This window comes from Nomascus leucogenys, chromosome 3, assembly GCF_006542625.1.
Source record: "Nomascus leucogenys isolate Asia chromosome 3, Asia_NLE_v1, whole genome shotgun sequence".
NCBI classification, from domain to species: Eukaryota; Metazoa; Chordata; class Mammalia; order Primates; family Hylobatidae; genus Nomascus; species Nomascus leucogenys.
Genome location: NC_044383.1, coordinates 39,122,498 through 39,145,976, shown reverse-complemented (window position 1 = coordinate 39,145,976; position 23,479 = coordinate 39,122,498). Strand labels below are relative to the sequence as shown.

The following is a 23,479-nucleotide window of genomic DNA, read 5'->3' as shown; positions in this document are numbered from 1 at the left end:
GTCATATGTAGCTTTTTTTGTGTGTGATAAAAGAAATGAAGAAATTTTAGGAAAATACAAGCACACAGATATGTGAAGCAAAGGTTAACATGTATTAATAAGATAGAGTCATTTACCCAACCTTTATTATAAAAGCCACTGAGGGAGAAGGCAGGGAAATGGTTGTATTAGTAGGCTTTTTCCCCTCTTTTCTCTTCTAATCCCCACATTAGCCTTTTCTTAGTGTGCCTCTTTTCTTTTTCAACTATATGTTTTCAACAATGAAGAAACAAACATTAGACTGCTGTTTCTCAGTTGATGCTATTTCCTAACTGGGGCAAGTTATTGCTCAACTCCTTTTTGCTAAAAAGATTGGACACAAATTAGTAGAGAGAATGGAAGATGGTGTGTTTGTGTCTGTGTGTGTATAGATGGGCATGTACATGAACATGGTATTTATATAGTGTTGATTGGGGTGGAGGATGAATTTAAAGGGGGAAAGATGGATTAACACTACCATTCCCTATTCTGTATATGTACTAACAGGATGTATCACAGAATGAAGAAAGAAAACAATTTGAAGGCTGGGTGTGGTGGCTCACTCCTGTAATCCAGCACTTTGGGATGCCGAGGTGGTTGGATCACTTGAGGTCAGGAGTTTGAGACCAGCCTGGCCAATATGGAGAAACCCTGTCTCTACTAAAAATACAAAAATTAGCTGAGTGTGGTGGCACCCACCTGTAATCCCAGCTACTTGGGAGGCTAAGGCATGAGAATCGCTTGAACCCAGGAGGTGGAGTTTGCAGTGAGCCAAGATTGCACCATTGCACTCCAGCCTGGGTGATAGAGCAAGACTCTATTAAAAAAAAAAAAAAAAAAAGAAAAGAAATAAAACAATTTGAAAACACATAGTTGTTCTTAATATTTCTACCATACCTGAAGCAATAAGGTACTTTTCAATTTATAAAAACTTGGGGTTTGGGAAGGCCTAATAGGTAACACCTTTTCTCAACCCATTCAAGTTTGGAATCAATAGAGAAAAGAGGAAAACAAATGGTACCTCAAAATATGTCTTAATACAGACACATTGTGGATCAAAAGATGTGGGTTTGTTATGTGACTACAGTGAGCCTCCTAATATTTCACTTGTGTTAAATTTACTCAGCAAAACATTAACACAGCAGGTCTTTCCTGTGGGGATGGGGAGCAGAGAGGTACAGAGGTAACTTGGCCTCCTAACAGGAGAGCAGAACAGACTATCTTCAGCACCAGTGCCTGCTGCCAAAATTTGGTCCCTCAGGTGGAGATGAATAAGGGGGCAGAGAGAAGCTAGGAATGTTCCTTTCTGCTTCCCCTCCCTTCAACACGAATAACATAGCACAAGAGTGACCCCTTCCCCAAAAGTGCCCTACAGATGTCATTCATATAGTCAGACACTACCTCTGGAATCCTGAAAGAATTGTTCTATCTTTTGTGTGGGTGTGCTTGAACACATCTGGTTTGTTTTGCTAAGAAGCCTTTAGTGTTGATTTATATTTAAGAAATTTTAATATTTTGGGGGGTGAGAGAAAGGGAAGAGAGAGAGTGAGTGTGTGTGTCTGTCGGTCTGTCTGTCTTTCATTTGAAAAGGTGATACAGAGGAACGTGGTCTCACATTTATCTCCATTGAGACATCAGCTTTTCAGGCTTACTAACAGTAGATTGGGAGACAAGGGATGGGGTGTGAAAAGATGACACATTTTTGGCCTATTTATATACCTTTTCATTGGGTTTTTCCCCTTAAGATTTAATAAAGTAGTGATTATTTTCCTAGACTGACCAGTGAAGCCTATTAAATCTGTAATGTTTTAACACAATTCCATATACAGTATTTGTAATGATGTTTTAAAATTACTTTTCATTGCAGGTATATGCCATTTTGCTGTATTATGTTATAAATAGTGTTTGTGGCAGGGAATAACCTGAAAACCCAATCCAAAATTTCTTAGTGGCATAAGAAATTAATGTGGAACAATATCTGATGGCCTTTCTTAGCAATTGGATACCTGTGGACTCATATTTCTTTTATGGAAATTTCTTATAGTAACCCATGTTTCCTGGATGTGTAAATTTAAGTTATTTGGCTTTGGCTTGTTTTTTTATGATTTAACAAGGATTTAAACTTCATTCTGAACTTATTGTATTGTCAGGACTATAATATATAATTAGAACCAGGCTTTTTTATTTTGGAGGTTATTTTTTTTTCCTTTTCATCTGTGCTGATAATAGCAAGATTCTACAAAAACCACATCCACTGAAAGACCTACTGTTATTTGATTTAAGAAGTTAGTATTTCTTGGAGTTAATTTTGGAAGTCCAAAATATCCTTATAAGTGGCCGGGTGTGGTAGCTCATGCCTGTAATCCCAGCACTTTGGGAGGCTGAGATGGGTGGATCACCTGAGGTTAGGAGTTCAAGACCAGCCTGGCTGACATGCTAAAACCCTGTCTTTACTAAAAATACAAAAACTAGCCATGGATGGTGGTGTGCACCCATAGTCCCAGCTACTTGGGAGGCTGAGGCAGGAGAATCGCTTGAACCTGGGAGGTGGAGGTTGCAGTGAGCCAATATTGTGCCACTCCAGGCTGGGCAACAGAGCAAGACTTCGTCTCAGAAACCCTCCTGGGTTCAAGCGATTCTCCTGCCCCAGCCTCCCAAGGAGCTGGGATTACAGGTGCGTGCCACCACACCTGGCTAAGTTTTGTATTTTTAGTAGAGACAGGGTTTTGCCATGTTGGCCAGGCTGTTCTTGAACTCCTGACCGCAGGTGATCCACCCACCTCAGCCTCCCAAAGTGCTGGGACTACAGGCATGAGTCACTGCACCTGGCTAATGCAAGATAATTTTTAACAGTCCCTAATCAAAGATTTATGTATATTTAGCATTTTAGGTGTGATTTTAAAAAATTCTGTAACTTATAGAGATCTGATAGACAATATTAATATGTGTAGCCTCTAGTTTTTCATATGACAATATGTTTGGTAAGGATTATAATATCTAACTGTAGGTAAAGCTATAGAGACGTAAATACCCCCAAGGCCTTTTATAGAATTCTGCACATGAATAATTTTCTGATCTGTAGTTATTACTTTTCCTTTGGTAGAACTTCGTCTTATATTTGTGGTTTTCTCCGTCTGCTGCTACATCTGTTTTCTCAGCCAGGTCACATTATTTGAAGCTATGCTTCACTAAGTTAAGAAATATGCTTAAGCCCTTCTTTCTATTTTATGGTTTCTCTGCTTTAATTATTTATACTTGTAACTCTGCATTTCTAATATAAAGAATGGAATGCTTTTTTTTTTCTCCTCATGAGAACTACCTACCTGTTCTTGCAGTCTGGTCAGTCATTAGAGTTGATAATAGCTGTAAAAAAAACAATAAAGTTTGTTCATTGTAAGTTTTTTTCCCCAAGGGCTTAGTATGGTTTCTGACCCAGTAACTACCTCAGTATAATTGAGACAGATTTATATATAAATGTGAATTGACCCTAAGAAGGGTACTTGAAGTCTGAAATGTTTACCCACTTTGGCTCAAGTAAGTGTACCTAAGCTTTGTGGCAGAAGATGATGCGCAATGCAGTCTAGGCAGAGGATAAATTGATAGCTCCTCAGCTATGGATTAAAAATATGAAAATTGGCCAGGTACAGTGGCTCACGCCTGTAATCCCAGCACTTTGGGAGGCCGAGGCAGGCGGATCACTCGAGGTCAGGAGTTCGAGACCAGCCTGACCAACATGGTGAAACCCTGTCTCTACTAAAAATACAAAAATCAGCCAGGCGTGGTGGTGCGCACCTGTAATCCCAGCTTCTCAGGGGGCTGAGACAGGAGAATCGCTTGAACCCGGGAGGCGGAGGTTGCAGTGAGCTGAGATTGTGCTGCTGCACTCCAGCCTGGATGACAGAGTGAGACTCCATTAAAAAAAAAGAGAGAGAGAAAAGAAAATCTTTTAACCATTTTAGTTAGGGCTCTCCAGTTACTAGGGAGTCCTGACTGGGACATTAGGATTACATGATGTAATAAAAACTAGTATTTTGGGGCTGGATGCAATGGTTCACACCTGTAATCCCAGCCTTTGGGAGGCCGAGGCGGGAAGATTACTTGAGCTCAGGAGTTCGAGACCAGCCTGGGAAACATAGTGAGACCTCGTCTCTACAAAACATTTAAAATATTAGCTGGGTGTGATGGTGTGTGCCTGTGGTCCCAGCTACCCAGGAGGCTGAGGCAAGAGGACTGTTTGAGCCTGAGAGGTCGAGCTCTTTTTATTGTGTCATTGATCCATTCTGAGAGTGGAACCCTCATGACCTAAATACCTCCCATTAGGCCCCACCTCCAAATACTGTTGCATTGAGGATTAAGTTTCCAACAGATGAATTTTGGGGAACACATTCAGATCATAGGACTCAACATTGTTTTTTTAAGTTTCATTCATCGTGATGAATTAGCTTTGGTTGCTTTTCATGGAGGAATAATATTACATTTGCAAATATACCACAATTAGAATTTTCTGTTCTTCTGTCAGTGGATTTTTGGATTTTGAGTAGGTTATTGCTCTTTTGAACAGTGTTGTCCTGAATGTTGTTATATATGTATTCCAAATGTACATGTCCAGGACTTTGCTTAGGATATGTGGCTGGAAGTCTAATTGCTAGATGGTAGGGTATGCAGCTGTTCAACTTTATGAGCTAGAAACAACTGTATTTATATAATGTAAATATCAAAACAAATTTATATCATGTAAATTTCTAACAGTGTTCTTCCCCTTCTAAACTTGGTATCAGGTTTCTTAGGTTTTGCTAAGATTTTATATACAGTGGTCAATACATTACAAATGTTACTCTGTTTTTAGTTTATGAGCTCCCTTATTATTAATGAGGCTAAATATTGTATGATAGATCTCATTTGCCATTTGTTTTCCCTCTTTCTGCAATACCTTTTATCTATTTTTTATTAATTATCTTTTATGAAAGTGGTTAGTGGAGTTCTTTGTATTTTCTGTCTACTAATTTTTTGTCATTTATGTGTGTTGGAATTTATCCTCCAAATTTATGTCTTTTTACTTTGTTTATAGTGCTCTTTCAACAGAACTCATTAATTTTTATGCTGGTGATTTTATCAAGTTTTAAAAATTAATGCTTTTGGGACTGATTTTTAGATTTTTCTCTGAGGTTAGAAGAAAAACTCTCCTGTGTTTCTTTCTAAAGCTTTCAAAAGTTTGCCTTTCATATATAACTGTTTAATACATTGGGAACTGACTGTGGTATGTGGTAGGAATCCAGTTTTATTTTCTTTCACATTGCTAGCTGGAGGTCCCGATACTTTATTACACAATCTTTCCTTGTTGATCTGCAGTGCCACCTGTGTTTCCATTTATGCTTGGGTATGTTTCTGAGTTGTTTATTCTTTCTCCATTGATTAATTTCTTTATCCCTGGGTCAATACCATATGGTGTTAAAAACTATAATGTTATGGTGAATTTGGATATCTGTTAGGGCAACTCAGCCTTGCCTCTTTTCTTCTTGAAAATGTCTTATTTTGGGTCCTTTATTCTTTTTTTTTGAGATGGAGTCTCACTTTGTTGCTGGCTGGAGTGCAGTGATGTGATCTCAGCTCTCTGCACCTCCGCCTCCTGGGTTCAATCGATTCTCCTGCCTCAGCCTCCCAAGTAGCTGTGACTACAGGCGCACGCCACCACGCCCAGCTAATTTTTGTATTTTTAGTAGAGATGGGGTTTCACCATGTTGGCCATGATGGTCTTGATCTCTTGACCTCGTGATCCACCTGCCTCAGCCTTCCAATGTGCTGGGATTACAGGTGTGAACCACTGCCCACCCAGGTCCTTTATTCTTTAACACAAATTTTTGAGTTTCCTTCAAGTTCCTAAAAAATCTTGTTGGGTTTCTGATGGGAATTGGATGAAATTGATAGATAAGTTTGGGGAGAATTGATATTTTTATGATAGTGTTTTCCTTTCTATAAATGTGAACTTTCTATTTAATTAGGTTTTATTTAATGTGGTTCAATAATATTGTATCATTTCATTCTCTCTATAAATTTTTATAAAACTTTGGCTAGATTTCTTCTCACATACCTTGTATTTTCTTGCTATTGTATCTCTTTAGATTTTAAAAAATTTCCAGCTGTCCCTTCCTTCCTTCCTTCCTTTCTTCCTTCCTTCCCTTCCTTCCCTTTCTTCCCTTTCTTCCCTTTCTCCCTTTCTCTCTCTCCTTCCTTCCTTCCTTCCTTCCTTCCTTCCTTCCTTCCTTCCTTCCTTCCTTCCCTTCCTTCCCTTCCCCTTCCCTTCCCCTTCCCCTTTCCCTTTTTCCCTTTCCCTCTTTCCCTCTTTCCCTTTGCCCTGCCCTACCCTGCCCTTCTTCCTTTCTTTCTTTTCTTTCTCTTTCTTCCCTTTGTTGCCCGGGCGGCACGCTGCAGACTCCCTGCCTCCGGCTCCCGTGATTCTCCTGCCTCGCCCTGCGGGCTGCCTGGGATTGCGGGCGCGCGCCACCACCCCTGCCTGCTTTTTGTCCTTTGGCTGGAGGCGCGGTTTTGCCATGTTGACCAGGCTGTTCTCCAGCTCCTGACCTCGAGTGGTCTGCCCGCCTCGGCCTTCCGAGGTGTTGGGACTGCAGACGGAGTCTCGCTTACTCGGTGCTCGGTGTTGCCCGGGCTGGAGTGCGTTGGCGTGGTCTTGGCTCGCTGCAGCCTCCGCCTCCCAGCCGCCTGCCTTGGCCTCCCAGGGTGCTGGGATTGCAGCCTCTGCCCGGCCGCCGCCCTGTCTGGGAGGTGCGGAGCGTCTCTGCCTAGCCGCCCATCGTCTGGGATGTGAGGAGCGCCTCTGCCCTGCCGCCCCGTCTGGGAGGTGAGGAGCGCCTCTGCCCAGCCGCCACCCCGTCTAGGAAGTGAGGAGCGTCTCCGCCTGGCCGCCCATTGTCTGGGATGTGAGGAGCGCCTCTGCCCGGCCACCACCCCGTCTAGGAAATGAGGAGCGCCCCTGCCCGGCCGCCACCCCGTCTAGGAAGTGAGGAGCGTCTCTGCCCGGCCGCCCCATCTGGGAAGTGAGGAGCGCCTCTGCCCAGCCGCCACCCCGTCTAGGAAGTGAGGAGCGCCTCTGCCCGGCCGCCCCATCTGGGAAGTGAGGAGCGCCTCTGCCCGGCCGCCCCGTCTGGGAAGTGAGGAGCGCCTCTGCCCGGCCGCCCCGTCTGGGAAGTGAGGAGCACCTCTGCCCGGCCGCCCATCGTCTGGGATGTGAGGAGCGCCTCTGCCCGGCCACCCCGTCTGGGAAGTGAGGAGCGCCTCTGCCCGGCTGCCCTGTCTGGGAGGTGAGGAGCGTCTCTGCCCGGCCGCCACCCCGTCTGGGAAGAAATGAGGAGTGTCTCTGCCTGGCCACCCCGTCTGGGAAGTGAGGAGTGCCTCTGCCCGGCCGCCCATCGTCTGGGAAGTGAGGAGCGCCTCTGCCCGGCTGCCCATCGTCTGGGATGTGAGGAACACCTCTGCCCGGTCGCCCCGTCTGGGAAGTGAGGAGTGCCTCTGCCTGGCCACCCCGTCTGGGAAGTGAGGAGCACCTCTGCCCGGCCGCCACCCTGTCTAGGAAGTGAGGAGCGTCTCTGCCTGGCCGCCCTGTCTGGGAAGTGAGGAGCACCTCTGCCTGGCCTCCCAGTCTGGGATGTGGGGAGCGCCTCTGCCTGGCCGCCTCGTATGGGAGGTCTACCACGGAGGCCAGACGCAATGTGGGGGCTGGACGTGGTGGCTCACGCCTGTAGTCCCAGCACTCTGGGAGGCCGAGGCGGGTTGACCACTTGAGGCTAGGAGTTCGAGACCAGCCTGGCCAACATGGCGAAACATATGAAAAATACAACAGACCAACCAACCAACCCAGCGACAAGAAAACAGGTGTACCCTGGAGTCATACTCTAATTTTTTCTGTTTTCCTCCCTTTCTGATCCTTTATCCCACTTGCTTTTTCTTCCTCTTCCTTCTCCTTCTTCTTTGTCAAATAGAGGATTGAGTGATTATCATTGATCCATACAAAGTCCCTCTCTCATTTATTTTCTTTAATTCCCACCCCCATTTCTATTCCCCATCTTCCCATGTGCAACCTTCCTAATATGTTTGATATGCATCTTTTTGTTTGTATGTATTTTTAGAAAATGTTTATTGTTTTGTGTGCAAAAAAAATTAATAAAAAAAGACCAAAAAAAATTTCCAGCTGTCATTGATGATACAAAGTCAAAATTGCTTTTTTTAAAAAAAGAAAAAAATCTATTTTTTTTTTTTAATGCTTTAATGCTTTTTAGCTTCCCGAGTAGCTGGGACTACAGGTGCGCACCACCACGCACAGCTGATTTTTGTATTTTTAGTAGAGACGGGGTTTCACCATGTTGGCCAGGATGGTCTCTATCTCTTGACCTCGTGATCCACCCGCCTTGGTCTCCCAAAGTGCTGGGATTACAGGCATGAGCCATCATGCCTGGCCTCTCCTGCATTCTTGAAGGATAGTTTTGTTGGATATGGAATATTTGGTGGACAATTTTTTTTCCTTTCTGACCTTTAAATATGTAATCTTCTAGCCTCCATCATTTCTGAAGAGAAATAAGCTGTTAATCTTATTGAGGATCCCTGGTTTTGATGTTACCTCTCACTTATTGTTTTCAAAATTCTCTTTGTCTTTGAGTTTCAGCAGTTTGACTATAATGTATCTCAGTGTGAACCTCCTTGGTTTTATTCTGCTTAAAGTTTGTTGAGTTTCTTGGATGTGTAGATTATGTCTTTCCTCAGATTTGGGAAGTTTTTGGTTATTTCTTTTTTTTTTTTTGAGATGGAGTCTCGCTGTGTCACCCCGGCTGGAGTGCAGTGGTGCAATCTCGGCTCACTGCAAGCTCCGCCTCCTGGGTTCACACCATTCTCCTGCCTCAGCCTCCAGAGTAGCTGGGACTACAGGTGCCCGCCACCATGCCCGGCTAATTTTTTGTATTTTTAGTACAGACGGGGTTTCACCGTGTTAGCCAGGATGGTCTCGATCTCCTGACCTTGTGATCCACCTGCCTTGGCCTCCCAAAGTGAGTTATTTCTTAAAGTTTTTTTTTTCTGCCTCTTTGTCTTTCCCTTCTCCTAGGTCTTTTATGGTACACAGTTGGTACACTTAGTAATGTCTCACAGGCCCCTCAGGCTCTGTTCCTTTTTCTTCATTCTTTTTTCTTTCTACTACCAAGTGGACAGTTTCAGTTTTCTTATCATCATATTTGCCAGTTCTTTCTTCTGCCTGCTCAAAATTTGCTGTTGAATACATCTGGTGAATTTTTTATTTTAGTTGTTTTTCAGCTCCAGAATTTGTTGGGTTGCTTATTATAATTTCTGCCTTTACTGGTATTCTCATTTTGTCCATACATTTTCCCTCTTTATCCCCCTTTATTTCCTTTAGTTCTTTGTCCATGGGTTTTTTCTTTTTCAATCTCCTGGAGCTTTTTTTTTTTTTTTTTTTTTTTTTTTATGAAATTGACTTAATGTCTTTGACTAGTAATTACTGTGGGCTTCCTCAGGGATGATTTTTGTCAAATTCCTTTTTCTAGGGAATGGGCCATACTTTCCCGTTTCTTGATATGTTTTGTAATTTTTTGTTGTTGACAACTGGATACTCTGAGTATTATAGTATGGTAACTCTATAAATCTGTTTCTCCCACTCCTCAGTGATTGCTGTTTTTTGCTTGTTGAGGGCTGAAGCCACCTGTTTGTGACTTTACGAGCTATTTTCACAAAATATGTATTCCATATTGTGTATGGTAACAAGTTTTTGTTCTGTTGTCTCTGTGGCTAGCTGGTGACCTGACAAAGATTTTCTTAGATATCTGGCTCCAAAAAAGGAGACCAAAAAGGTTTTACCTTCTTTAGTGTTCTAGTAAATACTTACAGTGAAAGCCACTGCTGTGGAGAGTAGTGAAACTGATGCATGTGCCTGCATCACTCCCTTAGGGCCAGACCAACCAAAATGTACAACCCTAAATTTTGAAGGACGTGATCCCCACTGTCCCTCCTGGCACCAGTTAGCAACTCCGGGAACATGGGCTGCTATCCCCGCTGCCACAAGAGGTGGTAGGTGTGGTGGTGGTGGTTGTGAGGAATAGGGGAGGGTAATTGGTTTATGCATCCTGCTTATTCATACTTACAAAAGATCAGTAGCCTCTTCCTTCATCAAGCACTCCCCTGCTTGTTAAAAGGGTTTGGTCAGTTCCTAGAGTTCTACTAAAGTACTTGATTCCAGTTACTCTTAGTTTTTTTTTTTAACTCTTACTTTTTTTGAGACAGAGTCTTGCTCTGTCTCCCAGGCTGGAGTACAGTGGTGCGATCTCAGCTCACTGCAACCTCCGCCTCCTGGGTTCAAGCAATTCTCCTGTCTCAGCCTCCTGAGTAGCTGGGATTACAGGTGTGTGCCACCATGCCCGGCTAATTTTTGTATTTTTAGTGGAGACAGGGTTTCGCCACGTTGCCCAGGCTGGTCTCGAACTCCTGACCTCAGGTGATCCAGCCACCTCAGCCTCCCAAAGTGCTAGGATTACAGATGTGAGCCACCATGCCTCGCTCCAGTTACTCTTTCTAGCTCAACTTTTACTTTGGTGGGGAGACTGACCCCTAGATCTTTCTGTTCTGTCATTTTGCATCCATGATGTCTTTTGAAGTTCAAATGTTTTAAATTTAGTTAAGCCCAGTTCATCAACTTTTTCTTTTGTAGATCATGCTTTTTGTGTCATATCCAATAATTATTTTCTTAAACCATGGTGACAAAGATTTTTTCCTGTGTTTATTTGTGTGGGTAGATAGGAAACCTTTAGGGTACAGGCAGGTCATGTAGGAATTGTAGAAGGAGTATGACTTGATAAGAACTGTCTGGCCTGTGTGGGGCTTGCAGAGGAAATTGGCACACTGATGCTGGCAGGAAGCCTTTGGTGGAGTCAGTTTTTAGGTTGAGCAGGCTGCAGGAATGCCATCTCCAGGTTGAGGCTGCAGGTTCACCAAGGCTGCAAGTTTGCTGAGGGGCTGCAGTCTGGGCATCTAGCTAAGCAGAGTTTTACTGGATGTCCTCACACTTTTACCCCGATCCACTCTGCAGCAGCTGGAAACCACAGGAGAGCCCCTTTCTCCTTCAGTGTCCCTTTGGTGCCCTCTACCCAGAAAGCTTAATAATTTCATGTTTGTTTTAAAGGAGAAATGATTAAAGGAATTTTGTCTGTTATCACAGAGCATAAAGATGAATTTGGAGCTAAGAGGTATTAGAATCATCAACAGAAATAATAAAAAGATAAACAAATTGGAAGGAAAATGATAGCCATAAATAAGATGTAGACATTTGTTTAAATCAGCTACAAAATGTTTTCTTGATAAGTGGTACACAACGTATCAAACATTGTTTAAATTAATAGACCGTCCTTTGAGGCTTCAAATTTTTTTCTTAAAAGTATTCCTAGTCCTCAGCATATTCATTATTGAAAACTTTCAGCTATTTAGTGATCTTATGAAGTAGAGAATTAAGTCACTGTACATGGTCTCTGAGGTGAAACCTCCGGAGTATCTTAAAGTAGCAATTATTCTAGTGTCATATGTTTATTTCTATTATACACCTGAGGAAATAAAAGTGTTTATTTTCTTTTCCTTTCTTTTTTTTTTTGGAGGCAGGGTCTTGCTCTGTTGCCCAGGCTGCAGTATAGTGGCAGTATCATAGCTCACTGCATCCTTAACTCCTGGGACCAAGTGATTGTCCCACCCCAGCCTACAAGTAGGCTTGTAGCAGGGACTACAAGGTGTGCACCACCATGCCTGGCTATTTTTTTTAATTTTTATTTTTTGTAGAGACAGGGTCTCACTACATTGCCCAGGCTGTTCTCAAACTCCTGGGCTCAAGTGATTCTTTTGCTTTGGCCTCCCAGTGTTGGGATTACAGGCATGAGCCACTATGCCTGGCCATTTCTTGTCTTTATTATTGATTAGCTGGCATTCTTTTGTAGGAGTCTCTTAACATTTTTCACTAAAAACTTATTTTCTGTTATCACTAATCTGCACTTTTAAGATATATTGTTATGGCATTTTGAGTATAGATAAATCTAATTATTTGGGACTTCAATTTGGAACTGTTTGTAATTAATTGTATATGTGAATTAAAACTTTTCTTACTGTTCACTTATAGCTTATGCAAAGGGTTTATATTGAGTTGAATTCATCAGTACCTTTCTAATTGGTTCATTGGGCCCTGGTCATGTTGTTCTGATACTCAACATATGTTGAGTATCATCCCTGCTTACATAAAAAAATAGGTACTTAATTTGGTTAGTTAGGGCATGGAGATAATAGGTAAAATCCTTAATACTTGTGCAGGGTGCACAATGACACAGAGTGCAATGACGCGGTCTCGGCTCACTGCAACCCTTGCCTCCAGGGGTTCAAGCGATTCTCCTGCCTCAGCTTCCCGAGTAGCTGGAATTACAGGTGCCCGCCACCACACTTGGCTAATTTTTGTATTTTTAGTAGAGACGGGGTTTCACCATGTTGGCCGGGCTAGTCTCGAATTGCTGACCTTTGTGATCCGCCCGCCTCAACCTCCCAAAGTGCTGGGATTACAGGTGTGAGCCATTGCACCTGGCCTGGGTTTTTTTTTTTTTTTTTTTTTCCCTAGATTTTTCAGTGAGAGATACTTTCTTCCTTGGTCATATATTGACTCTTTTGTAATAAGCTTTCTTGTATATAGCTGACCTAGGAAAGACAGGTTACATATATATTATAGCAATAGGGGATTAGTAGATATAATTTTATTATAAATAAATTATTACTGTAAATAATATTTATCCAAATATTATATTACTTAATCCTTTAACTGTTATATAGATTCTTTTCAATGTTTTTGTTTTCAGAATTTTGGCTCTTATTGTTAAGTACATGTACAGTAAATTCTAGTATACTTTGTAGCTGATTTAGACAAATGTTTACATCTTACTTATGGCTATCATTTTCCTTCCAATTTGTTTATCTTTTTATTATTTCTGTTGATGATTCTTCTAATACCTCTATATAAGCCAGATAGTCTTTAATTTATTTTACTTTAAGTTCTGGGACACAGGTGCAGAATGTGCAGGTTTGTTACATAGGTATACGTGTGCCATGGTGGTTTGCTGCACCTGTGAACCTGTCATCTAGGTTTGAATCCCTGCATGAATTAGGTATTAAGCCACATATTCTTAATTGAGCCTTATTATCCTAAGTAATAGTGGTATGAGTAGTAGAAATAGTTTTATTTAAATGTATTTTTGTTTTTGCCTTGGGAACAAACTTACTATAAAATTACTGTTAAATAGCTCTCTGGTTACAAAAAACACAATTCATGTAACTTTTCTGTGTTTCAGAAACCTTTTTCCAAAAAGGACAAAGGAACTCAAATCAGTTGTCCATAGTGCTCCTGGTTGGAAATTATTTGGTAAAGTCCCTCCTAGAGAGAATCTTCAGAAAACATCCAAAATCATTCAGCAGGTAAGTACTGACATAACCATGTAGTTTACCCTAGCTTTTCAAGCATTCTTCTTCTTCTTTTTTTTTTTTTATAACTAACCATATTCTATTTTTATTCTTTTTTTTCTAGATACAGACTTTTGGAATTACAAGTATTTATAGGGACCTGCTAAATTTTTTAGAAAAACAGGTCACATATTTTCTGTTATCTTTTATAACTGTGAAAATTCTTCAAAGGAATAGAACATAGACTTTTTTTTTAACCAGTTATTCCTTGAATAGATTTTTTAAAAACTTAGCTAATCACTCTCACCACATACTGTTTGACTTCCAGTTGAAGTTGGTAGCATTTGTCAGTGGCACAGATGTTCTGAATATTAGTAGTTGTGAACTGATGAAATATTAAAAAGCAAAAACTGAGTAGATTATTAGGTTGAACTCTTTCCTTTGTCACTTTTCTGATGTCCTCTCTAAACCAATGACTTTGTAAATGAGAAGAGTTGGTACACAATCTGTTTCTAGTAATTTAGAAGCGATTTCTTCTGATATCTCTATTAATTTAGTATTCTTGAGTTCTTAAGACTTTCTGATCTTATTTGACTTCTGAACTTTGGCTCTTCAGTACTAGATAAGTGAGAATGGAAAGCAGTGAGACTGGATCAGTCTGCAGTGTTTTAAAGTTCAGAGAAGTTATTGCTCAGAAGAAGACATATACTACATTTCCTATTTTTATCCTTCCCAATTGTAGTTTACCAAATTTAACACGGCTAGCATTTATAAAAACAATCACATGAAGGCAATAATCATCATTCAAATTGGAAAAGATATCTTCCTTTAAGGATTTAATAGTGTTCCTTTTATTACTCAGAAGAAAAACTGGTTTTCCAAGTAATATGAGAAAATAATTTTAGATCTTTAAAAACATTAATGTAGTTAATTCTTTTTTCTTCTTTTTGCATTTGAATAAAAGGTTTATTTTTTTCCTCAGGAAAAACAGAAAGCTAGGGACACACACTATGCTTTTAGAACCCTGTATTCTTTTGTAGTTGGTCCTAACCCTTCCTGGCACAGCTGTCAAAAGCACTAGCTGTTTAACCAGAACCAAGATGTTCATCCCCATAGAATGTACATGCACGGCACTAGAGGACTGCATGTTTGTCCCTGAGAGAAGCATAAGACAAAGAGAAGTCGCTGAGAGAGCCGTCTTTCTAAGCAGCCCCTCCCTTTCCCTTTTGAAGGATTTGCCTGAACTATGTAGCTAGTCAGCAGTTAGAGACCGTGTGCCTCCTCCTCTCCCTGTAAACTAACTTAATTTCTTTTTTCAAGAGACTTAGTATTGCTATGTTGCCCAGGCTGCCCTCAAACTCCTGGGCTTAAATGATGATGCTCCTACCTCAGCTTCCTGAGAAGCTGGGACTACAGGTATGTGCCACCACACCTGACTTGTAGTTAATTTTCTTTACAAGTGATTAAAATAGTGAATAGTTTATCTATTGGTACTTAAAACTGTGTGCTGTGATCCCCAAGCCATGCGCTCAGACACTCTGGTGTGCTGCACTTAACACACTGGGGTACTGTGGGATATTTAAATTTTTTGAGGCAAACAGTGATATTCCACATCAGTTGGATATGGTGCAGACTGTTAATTTGAAGCAGTACACAGTTCCAACATTAAGTGCTACTACATACTTTTCTGTGGCATCTTTGTGAATCTGTTTTTTCTGAGGTTGCTGTGATAAAAACCAGATACTGTACAAAAGTCAGCGTGGGACTGGAAATGAGGGTGATGTCTAATCTGATTTTAAGGTCTGAAAAAATGTATACAATGCACAAAGCCACACATGCCCAAATTGGTAATTAATTGTGGTTATTTAAGAATGAGGCCGAGTGTAGTGGCTCACGCCTATAATCCCAGAACTTTGGAAGGCAGAAGCAGGCGAATCACTTGAAGTCAGGAGTTTAAGAGCAGCCTGACCAACATGGTGAAACCATGTCTCTACCAAAAATACAAAAAATTAGCCAGGCCTGGTGGTGCACGCTTATAGTCCCAGCTACTCGGGGGATGAGACAGGAGAATTGCTTGAACCTGAAAGGTGGAGGTTGCAGTGAGCCAAGATCACGCCACTGCACTTCAGCCTGGGTGACAGAGCAAGACTCCATCTCAAAAAAAAAAAAAAAAAAAAAAAAAGAATGAAAGAAAACATATTTATTTCTTTTTTCAATTTATGTGTATTTTTTTTAGCAGTTACTGTTAGGATATACATCCTTATTAAATTGTTTGGACATAGCTACTTATTAAACAGAATCATTAGGTATTTCTTTTGGCTTAAGAGTTACTGTGAAAAAAATTAGAGACACTAAAGGAATTGACCAAGAAAGGTTGGGAACCTCTGCTGTTGTGACATCTTAAGTTTTAGCTCCTTTTTTTTTTATTTTGGTAAAGTCTGAAAGTAACTTCGCTCGTCTAGAATGTTTCAGAAGACCAAGTTCGCCCTCTAGAGGCAAAACAGTGGTCTTGCTACTGAAGGTTTATACAGGTATTTTTGATTTTTTATGTTAGTTTAAATATGCATGCACATACATTTTTATATCTTTATATAAACTAACGTTCTATGATATTTTCTTACCATAAGTCTCTGAATAAATTACTGGTTGGGTAATTATCTTTGCTGATATGCTGTATACCTTTAATCTATTTTCATTTTGGAAAACCAAGACCTCACATTCTCTCTTTTTTTTTTTTGAGACGGAGTCTCGCTCTGTCGCCCAGGCTGGAATGCAGTGGCACGATCTCGGCTCACTGCAATCTCCGCCACCTAAGTTCGCGCCATTCTCCTGCCTCAGCCTCCCACGTGGCTGGGACTACAGGCGCCCGCCACCACGCCTGGCTAGTTTTTTTGTATTTTTAGCAGAGACGGGGTTTCACCGTGTTAGCCAGGATGGTCTCAATCTCCTGACCTCGTGATCCGCCCGCCTCAGCCTCCCAAAGTGCTGGTATTACAGGCGTGAGCCACCGCGCCCGGCCCCTCACATTCTCTTTTTTATATATGTGGTATAAAAACTTGATGAGTGGGCCGGGAGCGGTGGCTCACGCCCGTAACCCCAGCACTTTGGGAGGCTGAGGCGGGCAGATCACGAGGTCAGGAGATCGAGACCATCCTGACCAACATGGTGAAACCCCGTCTCTACTAAAAATATAAAAATTAGCTGGGCGTGGTAGCACGTGCCTGTAGTCCCAGCTACTTGGGAGGCTGAGGCAGGAGAATCACTTGAACCCGGGAGGCGGAGGTTGCAGTGAGCCAAGATTGTGCCACTGCACTCCAGCCTGGCAAAAGAGCGAGACTACGTCTCAAAAAACAGCAACAACAACAATAAAACTTCATGAGTGGTCAGGAAAAGAACAGTTCTTTTTTATTTGAGAAGAAAGGGTAGAGTTGAAATGTAGTTGCTGCTTCTGCCTCTGTGGCCCCTTCTCTGATCCTTTAACTGATGATTATTTCTCTGCGCCACTTATTTTAGTTTTTGAACTTTCCAGCTATGTCACAGCTATTAGTATATGTTTTAGTGCCCTTTTTGTGGTTATGTTTGTTCTCTTGGAGGCATTATGTATAGTCAAGTCATTTTTCTTCTGACCCTTTTCCACCTTCAAAATATGTATCAGCTGGGTGCGGTGGCTCACACCTTTAATTCTAGCACTTTGGGAGGCTGAGGCTGGTGCGTCACCTGAAGTTAGGAGTTCGAGACCAGACTGGCCAACATGGTGAAACCTGGTCTCTACCAAAAATACAAAAATTAGCTAGGTGTGGTGGCAGGTGCCTATAATTCCAGCTGCTTGGAAGGCTGAGGCAGGAGAATCACTTGAACCTGGGAGGCGGAGGTTGTAGTGAGCCAAGGTCGCGCCCTTGCACTCCAGCCTGGGTGACAAGAGTAAAACTCTGTCTCAAAAAAAAAAAAAAAGTATTACTTTTACCATGTGATGGAACATGTTTCTACCTCTTGTTTTCTACTATCTCTGCTTCAGTGTGTGTCCTCTACTCCCTATTTGTCTAATTTTGCTGTCCTCTTCCCTGCAATTCTCATTTTTCAAAGTGGGCATGATTTTCTTTTTATAGTAATGGTACATTTACAATTTTATGTCTCTGTTCTAACTTAGAAACATTTTTTCATAGCACTGATTTTTGAATTCTCTAGAAGATTATGAATATAAAACTGTATCTGAGATCCTTTACCATGTATGCTTTCAGATAGATGTTATTATGTTTGGAATCAGAAACCGAAAGTGAATATAATATCAGTAAAGCCATGAGGAATGTTAGGACACTTCTGTCATGTTTTGGGATAGGGTCTTAAGCTCTTAAGTCTTTAGGAAATGAAGAGGTAGCTGGTAATTTAGGTGTAAAAAACTGCTTGGAGAAATGATGCCTCACTTGCTTTTTGAATGGAAAGCAGTAAGATTTATTAGGAGATTAGAGTAGTAGAAGTTGTCGATTCTTTTAAAACATTTTTTGAAAAAAAATTTTTTTTTTGGTAGATGGGGCTCACTATGTTGCCCAGGTTGGCCTCAAACTCTTGGGCTCAAGCAATCTTCCCGTCTTAGCCTCCTGAGTACAGGGCACTACAGGCGCACACCACCGTGTCCTGCAGAGTTGCCATTTTTTAAAATACGTTATTAAACCAAACATTTCTTTAATGGAAAGACATCTGTAAGATTACACACTAAGTAAAGAAGAAAAGATTTAATTTACAAAGTTTTTGCCGGGTGCGGTGGCTCAGGCCTATAATCCAAGCACTTTGGGAGGCTGAGGCAGGTGGATCGCTTGAGGTCAGGAGTGCCATACTAGCCTGGCCAAACCCATTTCTACTAAAAACACAGAAGAATTAATGGCCATAGTGGTGCTTACCTGTAATCTCAGCTACTTGGGAGGCTGAGGCAGGAGAATCGCTTGAACCTGGGAGGCGGAGGTTGCAGTGAGCTGAGGTCGTGCCACTGCACTCTAGCCTGAGCTGTTTCAAAACAAAAAACAAAAAACAAAACCTTTTTAATCTATTATTAGTGACACAAATAACACATGATTATATTCTCTTTATAAAATATAAAACAGAATGATATACCTCAGTTCACTTTCACATTTTTAGGCCTTTTAAAATTCATTTTTTTTGTGTGGAAAACACGTAATTATTTTTGCATGTATATATTTTGCATATGTGGTATTATATGTTTTTTTCTATTTCAAGAATGAAATGTCACCATATTTAATTATATAGATGTGTGTGTGTGTGTATATATATACACACACACACACATCTATATAATTTAACTTTACATGTTTTGTACCTGTAGCTTTTCAGAGATACGTGGGTTCATAAGTGAAAGGATATGTTAAATATTTTAAAACTTTTTTTATTTCTGCAATAACTTTTATTGCAAGTCTAATCAATTTTAGTGCTTTCCATGTTAACAGTAAAGAAACATAAAAAACATTTTAGGATTATAGCAAAGTCAAACTGACTGAAGTTTGGCATTTAACTTGATGATCAATTCCCAAATCACAAGAACATTCCTAGTATTACTTTTTGAGGATTATCACATGTGTTCTCTTGCAGATGTGAAATTCCGCTTGTGGCCTTTTGAACCAGTTGGTGAGCCATGTTAAAAATTGCATCTGTTAATTATAAATAGTATTTCAGTTAATATCGTAGTTCAGTTGACCTGAGGTTTTTTTTTTTTTTTTTTTCTAAATTAGTAGGTAAAGTTGGAATACAGCTACATGGTTTGTCTTAGGAACTCGAAACTGCAAGTGAGAATGATTTCAAATGAACCATGTTATATATAATTATTATACAATTGCATACTAGATTGAATATGCACTATTTATGCATATTTATGTCAAACTGATAATCTCTCAGTGAAACTTATCTTTTTTTGCTAGGCACTGCTTTTATATTTTGACATCTTTAATGTGAAAACGAAATTGTAGTACTTAGATGATCAAGTTTTTCATCAATACACATGCCATTTTCTGGTAAAGTTTAAGTTGAGTGGTTGAATCAGTTTCACATAACTTTTGACAGGAAAGGAAAAAAGTTGTAAGATACTAATTTCTTAATAAGAGAGCTTCAAATTGTCTAAAAGTAGAATAGGTCACTTTCCTCAGTTAAGGCTTTGCTTTTGAAATTTTTTACTGCAGGAACAACATTATGGAAAGGACTAGCATACATGTGTTTTGTGAGCAGTAGTTAATGTTAAATACATAACACTTAAAACATGTTAGAGCTTAATTTTCTGGTTTCTGATTTATTGGTATGTGTAATAGAATATTTGAAAAGTTTATTGGTTTTAATTATGCTTAAATATAGATATTCTTGCTGTAAAATTTGATTAAGTACTGCAAAAACAAAACAATTCTTTCACTGATGTTAAATTGTAGGGGGTCTGGACTATGTTTAGAAGTTATTCTTTAAAAATTTTGTTTTTGAGACAGTATCTCACTCTGTTGCCCAGGCTAGAATGCAGTGGCACAATCATGGCTCACTGCAGCCTTGACCTCCTGGGTTCAAACGATCCTCCCACCTTAGCCTCCCTGGTAGCTGAGACTACAGGTGCATGCCGCCATGCCTGGCTAATTTTTTTATTTTTAGTAGAGACAGGGTCTCACTGTGTTTCCCAGGCTGGTCTTGAACTCCTGGGCTTAAGTGATCCTCCTGCCTTGGCCTCCCAAAGTGTTGGGATTACAGGCATGTGCCACCATGCCTGGCCCGAAAAGTTTAAAAAATTGTTACACTCTTGCATGTTTTGTTTTCACCTTTGTTTACCTTATCTGTTATCACCTTGAAAAGGTAGTGAATAACTACATTTCCAGTTGTGTGTGTGTTGTTTATTGATGGTTGATAAATTATTATGCATTTCTATGTATAAATGGATTTCATAAAAAATAATTTCTGTGGTCTAAAGATTGGAGAGGTACTAGTAATATTTCTGGGCCTGTGCTTCTGGGAGAAGGGAGAAGTATGAGCCTAAAGAGAGAAGCCTAAATTATTAAAGAAAATTAAAAGAATAAAGATACGTTTTCACAAATTAAGCAGGGTAGAATTTAAGGGGACGTTTTTTCATTTTATCGGAAACAGAGACTTGGAAAGGGTTACATTTGAAAATACTCTGAATATCTATATTTGATTACAGGAATACTGTTTTGCTTATCAACATTATATTAAAAGTTGTATTCATCCTGTCTTTATCTCAGACTTGTATATTATGGCAGGCTTCAGACTAAACAAACAAGATTGTGCTAGTAACTTTGCAAAAATGAAGTTTACTACGGTACTCTTATATACCAGAAAGTGATGAAATGCATTGCCCCGAGACTGCAATTGAGCTTGAAATACAGGATGGGTTTTTTGTCCCCTAATTCATAGATCTGGAATAAAATTTATAATCTATAAAGACATCATAATCAGCTAAACCCTGTCTATCCCAAGCATAATGGTTTCCTCAGCTCTTAGATCAAGTTGAGTAAGAGACTCTCTTTATCTTGGGCAGACATGGTCTTGAGGTAGTAGAGGTGGGGAGTTTTTCTGCTTCTGAAACATTATTCTGGCTCTCTATAAATTGTTCACAGCATATAGAAATAGAAGGATTTACTCACTAATGTGGTTTAACACTAACCCCTTTAAGGGGAGTGTTCCTACGGTCCATTGAATCTCAAAGTCAAGTCAGTTAATGGATATATCAGTGTATATATCAGGCAATTTTGGCTCTCTCCTTGTCTTTGAAGGAGAAGCTTCTATGCTACTATTCTTTCTTCTTGTCAATCCTCATATTTTATTTATTTAGGCAGCTATTCAAAGATTCTTGCCACCCTCCCTTTGAATCCAGTCCGATCTTTTCACATATTTCCCTCCTGGTACACTTCTCTGGTAAATCGCTTTTGCTACAAAACGCAAGGCATCAAAGTGTGGTAGAATACCATTCACTGCCAATTCAATGTGTGACCATCTGATATTAGCAAACTCTAGGCTTTTTCTATAGCAGAACTTGAAGGACAGAATTCTTGAATTGTTCTTAGATTTCCTAAGATTTTCTGGCTTATTTCCATGAATTCTTTATTCAAAAAATATTATGTATAATGCAATAGGTATAATTTATGTTCTTGGTGCATATATCTATATCTATATCTATATCCTAGCCTTTGAGTTATTTCAGTATAACTGCAGGGGACAAGGGGTAGAAGAAAATTTCATATGTAACTATAATATTGTGTTGTAAGTGCTTTAGTAGAGTTGTGACAGGGTATGAGAGTACAGTTGAAAGAGTGATTTATTTTTCTCAGAGATGACATGCAAATTGTGTTCCTAAGTGTATCAGTAGGAATTAAGCAGGCAGACGAGATGGGGAAAGCCATTCTAGATAGAGGAAATTGAAAAAGCAAACAGGAATTAATAGGATCTGTTTAGCTAATAGGACAGTATATCAAAGATACAGTGTAGATGGTGAAGGCTCATTAGCCACGAGGCTAGAGAATTGGGTTTTATCTAAAATACTTTTAAATAAGGTACTGAGATATCAAATTTATGTATTAGAAAAATAATTCTGGAGGCATTATAGGAGCCAAATTAGAAAACAGTAAGGATCCAGCAATCCCGCTACTGGACATTTATCCAAACAAAAGGAAATCAGTATGTCAAAGAGACATTTGAAACCCCGTGTTTATTACAGAACTATTCACAATAGCCAAGATATGGAATCAGCCTAGGTATCCCAACAACAGATGAATGGATAAAGAAAAGATGGTATATATACACAATCATATACTATTCAGCCACAAAAAAGAATGAAATCTTGTCATTTGTGGCAACATGAGTGGAAGTGGAGGACATTATGTTAAGTGAAATAAGCCAGAAATGGAAAGTTAAACACCACAAGTTCTCACTTACATGTGGGACCCAAAAAAGAAAGTTGATCTCATGGGAGTAAAAAATAGAACAGAGGATACTAAAGGCTGGAAAGGGTAGGAGGAAGGTGGTGGTGGGGAGTGCATGTTAGGGAGAGATTTGTTAAAGGATAAAAAATCATAGATAGATAGAAGGAATAAGTTCTAGTGTTTCATACCACTGCTGAATGACCATAGTTACCAATAATATACAGTTTTAAATAGCAAGAAGGAGGATATTGAATATTCCCAACACAAAGAAATGATACATGTTTGAGGTGATTGGTATGGTCATTACCCTGATCTGATCACCATACATTATATGTATCAAAACATCACTATGTATCCCATTAAGTATGTAAAATTATTATATGTAAATTAAACAAATAAAAAATCTTAAAAAGGTTATAAAAAACAGTGGGTTTGAGGACAAGGTTGTTAAGATTTTTTAAATAATAATCTATTATTTTTATTTGTAAACACATTGAATGATTAGAACTACCTAGAGAATGTGTTAAGAATACATTGGCTCCATACATTGAGTTCTTAATGTCAATTTTGTGTGTTTTTAATTCTTGTGTTCCTAGCTGGTTCTTTTTCAAATCTGCTGTATCACTTTTTACAGTTTACTGTTCCCTGCTGAAATTTCAAGCTTGGCCTTTATCTCCTTGAATATAGCAAGTATAGCTGTTTCATATGTCTGGAAATTCCAGCATCTGGAACTCCTATAGGAGTTCAAATATTGTTTCTGCTAGTTTTTGCTAGCAGGTGATATCTTATCTCTTTGTGTGCCCAGTTACCTTTGCTTGAGTACTGGGTGTAAAAACGTATAATATTTGAGACATCATGTATGGAAAACAGTTTGAAGGCTAACATGATGTCATCCTTCAGAGATTTGATGAATGTTTCTTGGGCATTATATGTCTAGCTTTTGGTCCATTCATATGAGGCAAAACTCAAGTGCCAACTCTTTTGATCATTTTTTTAAATTATTAAGTTGTATAAGTTAGTTTGTGGTTGTTAAACCAACTTTGCATTCCAGGAATAAACTG

The 23,479-nt window shown here is 39.8% G+C and overlaps 1 protein-coding gene across 3 annotated transcripts in view; it reads left to right on the top strand.

Annotated features, from left to right (window-relative positions):
* The window catches only part of TBC1D12 (TBC1 domain family member 12), a 143,203-nt gene that overhangs the window by 26,694 nt on the left and 93,030 nt on the right, over positions 1 to 23,479 (top strand). For all 3 annotated transcript variants that reach the window (XM_030809240.1, XM_030809241.1, XM_030809239.1), the window contains exon 2: positions 13,398 to 13,521. In XM_030809240.1, the coding sequence (XP_030665100.1) occupies positions 13,398 to 13,521 (124 nt within the window). The remainder of the gene's footprint in view (positions 1 to 13,397; positions 13,522 to 23,479) is intronic.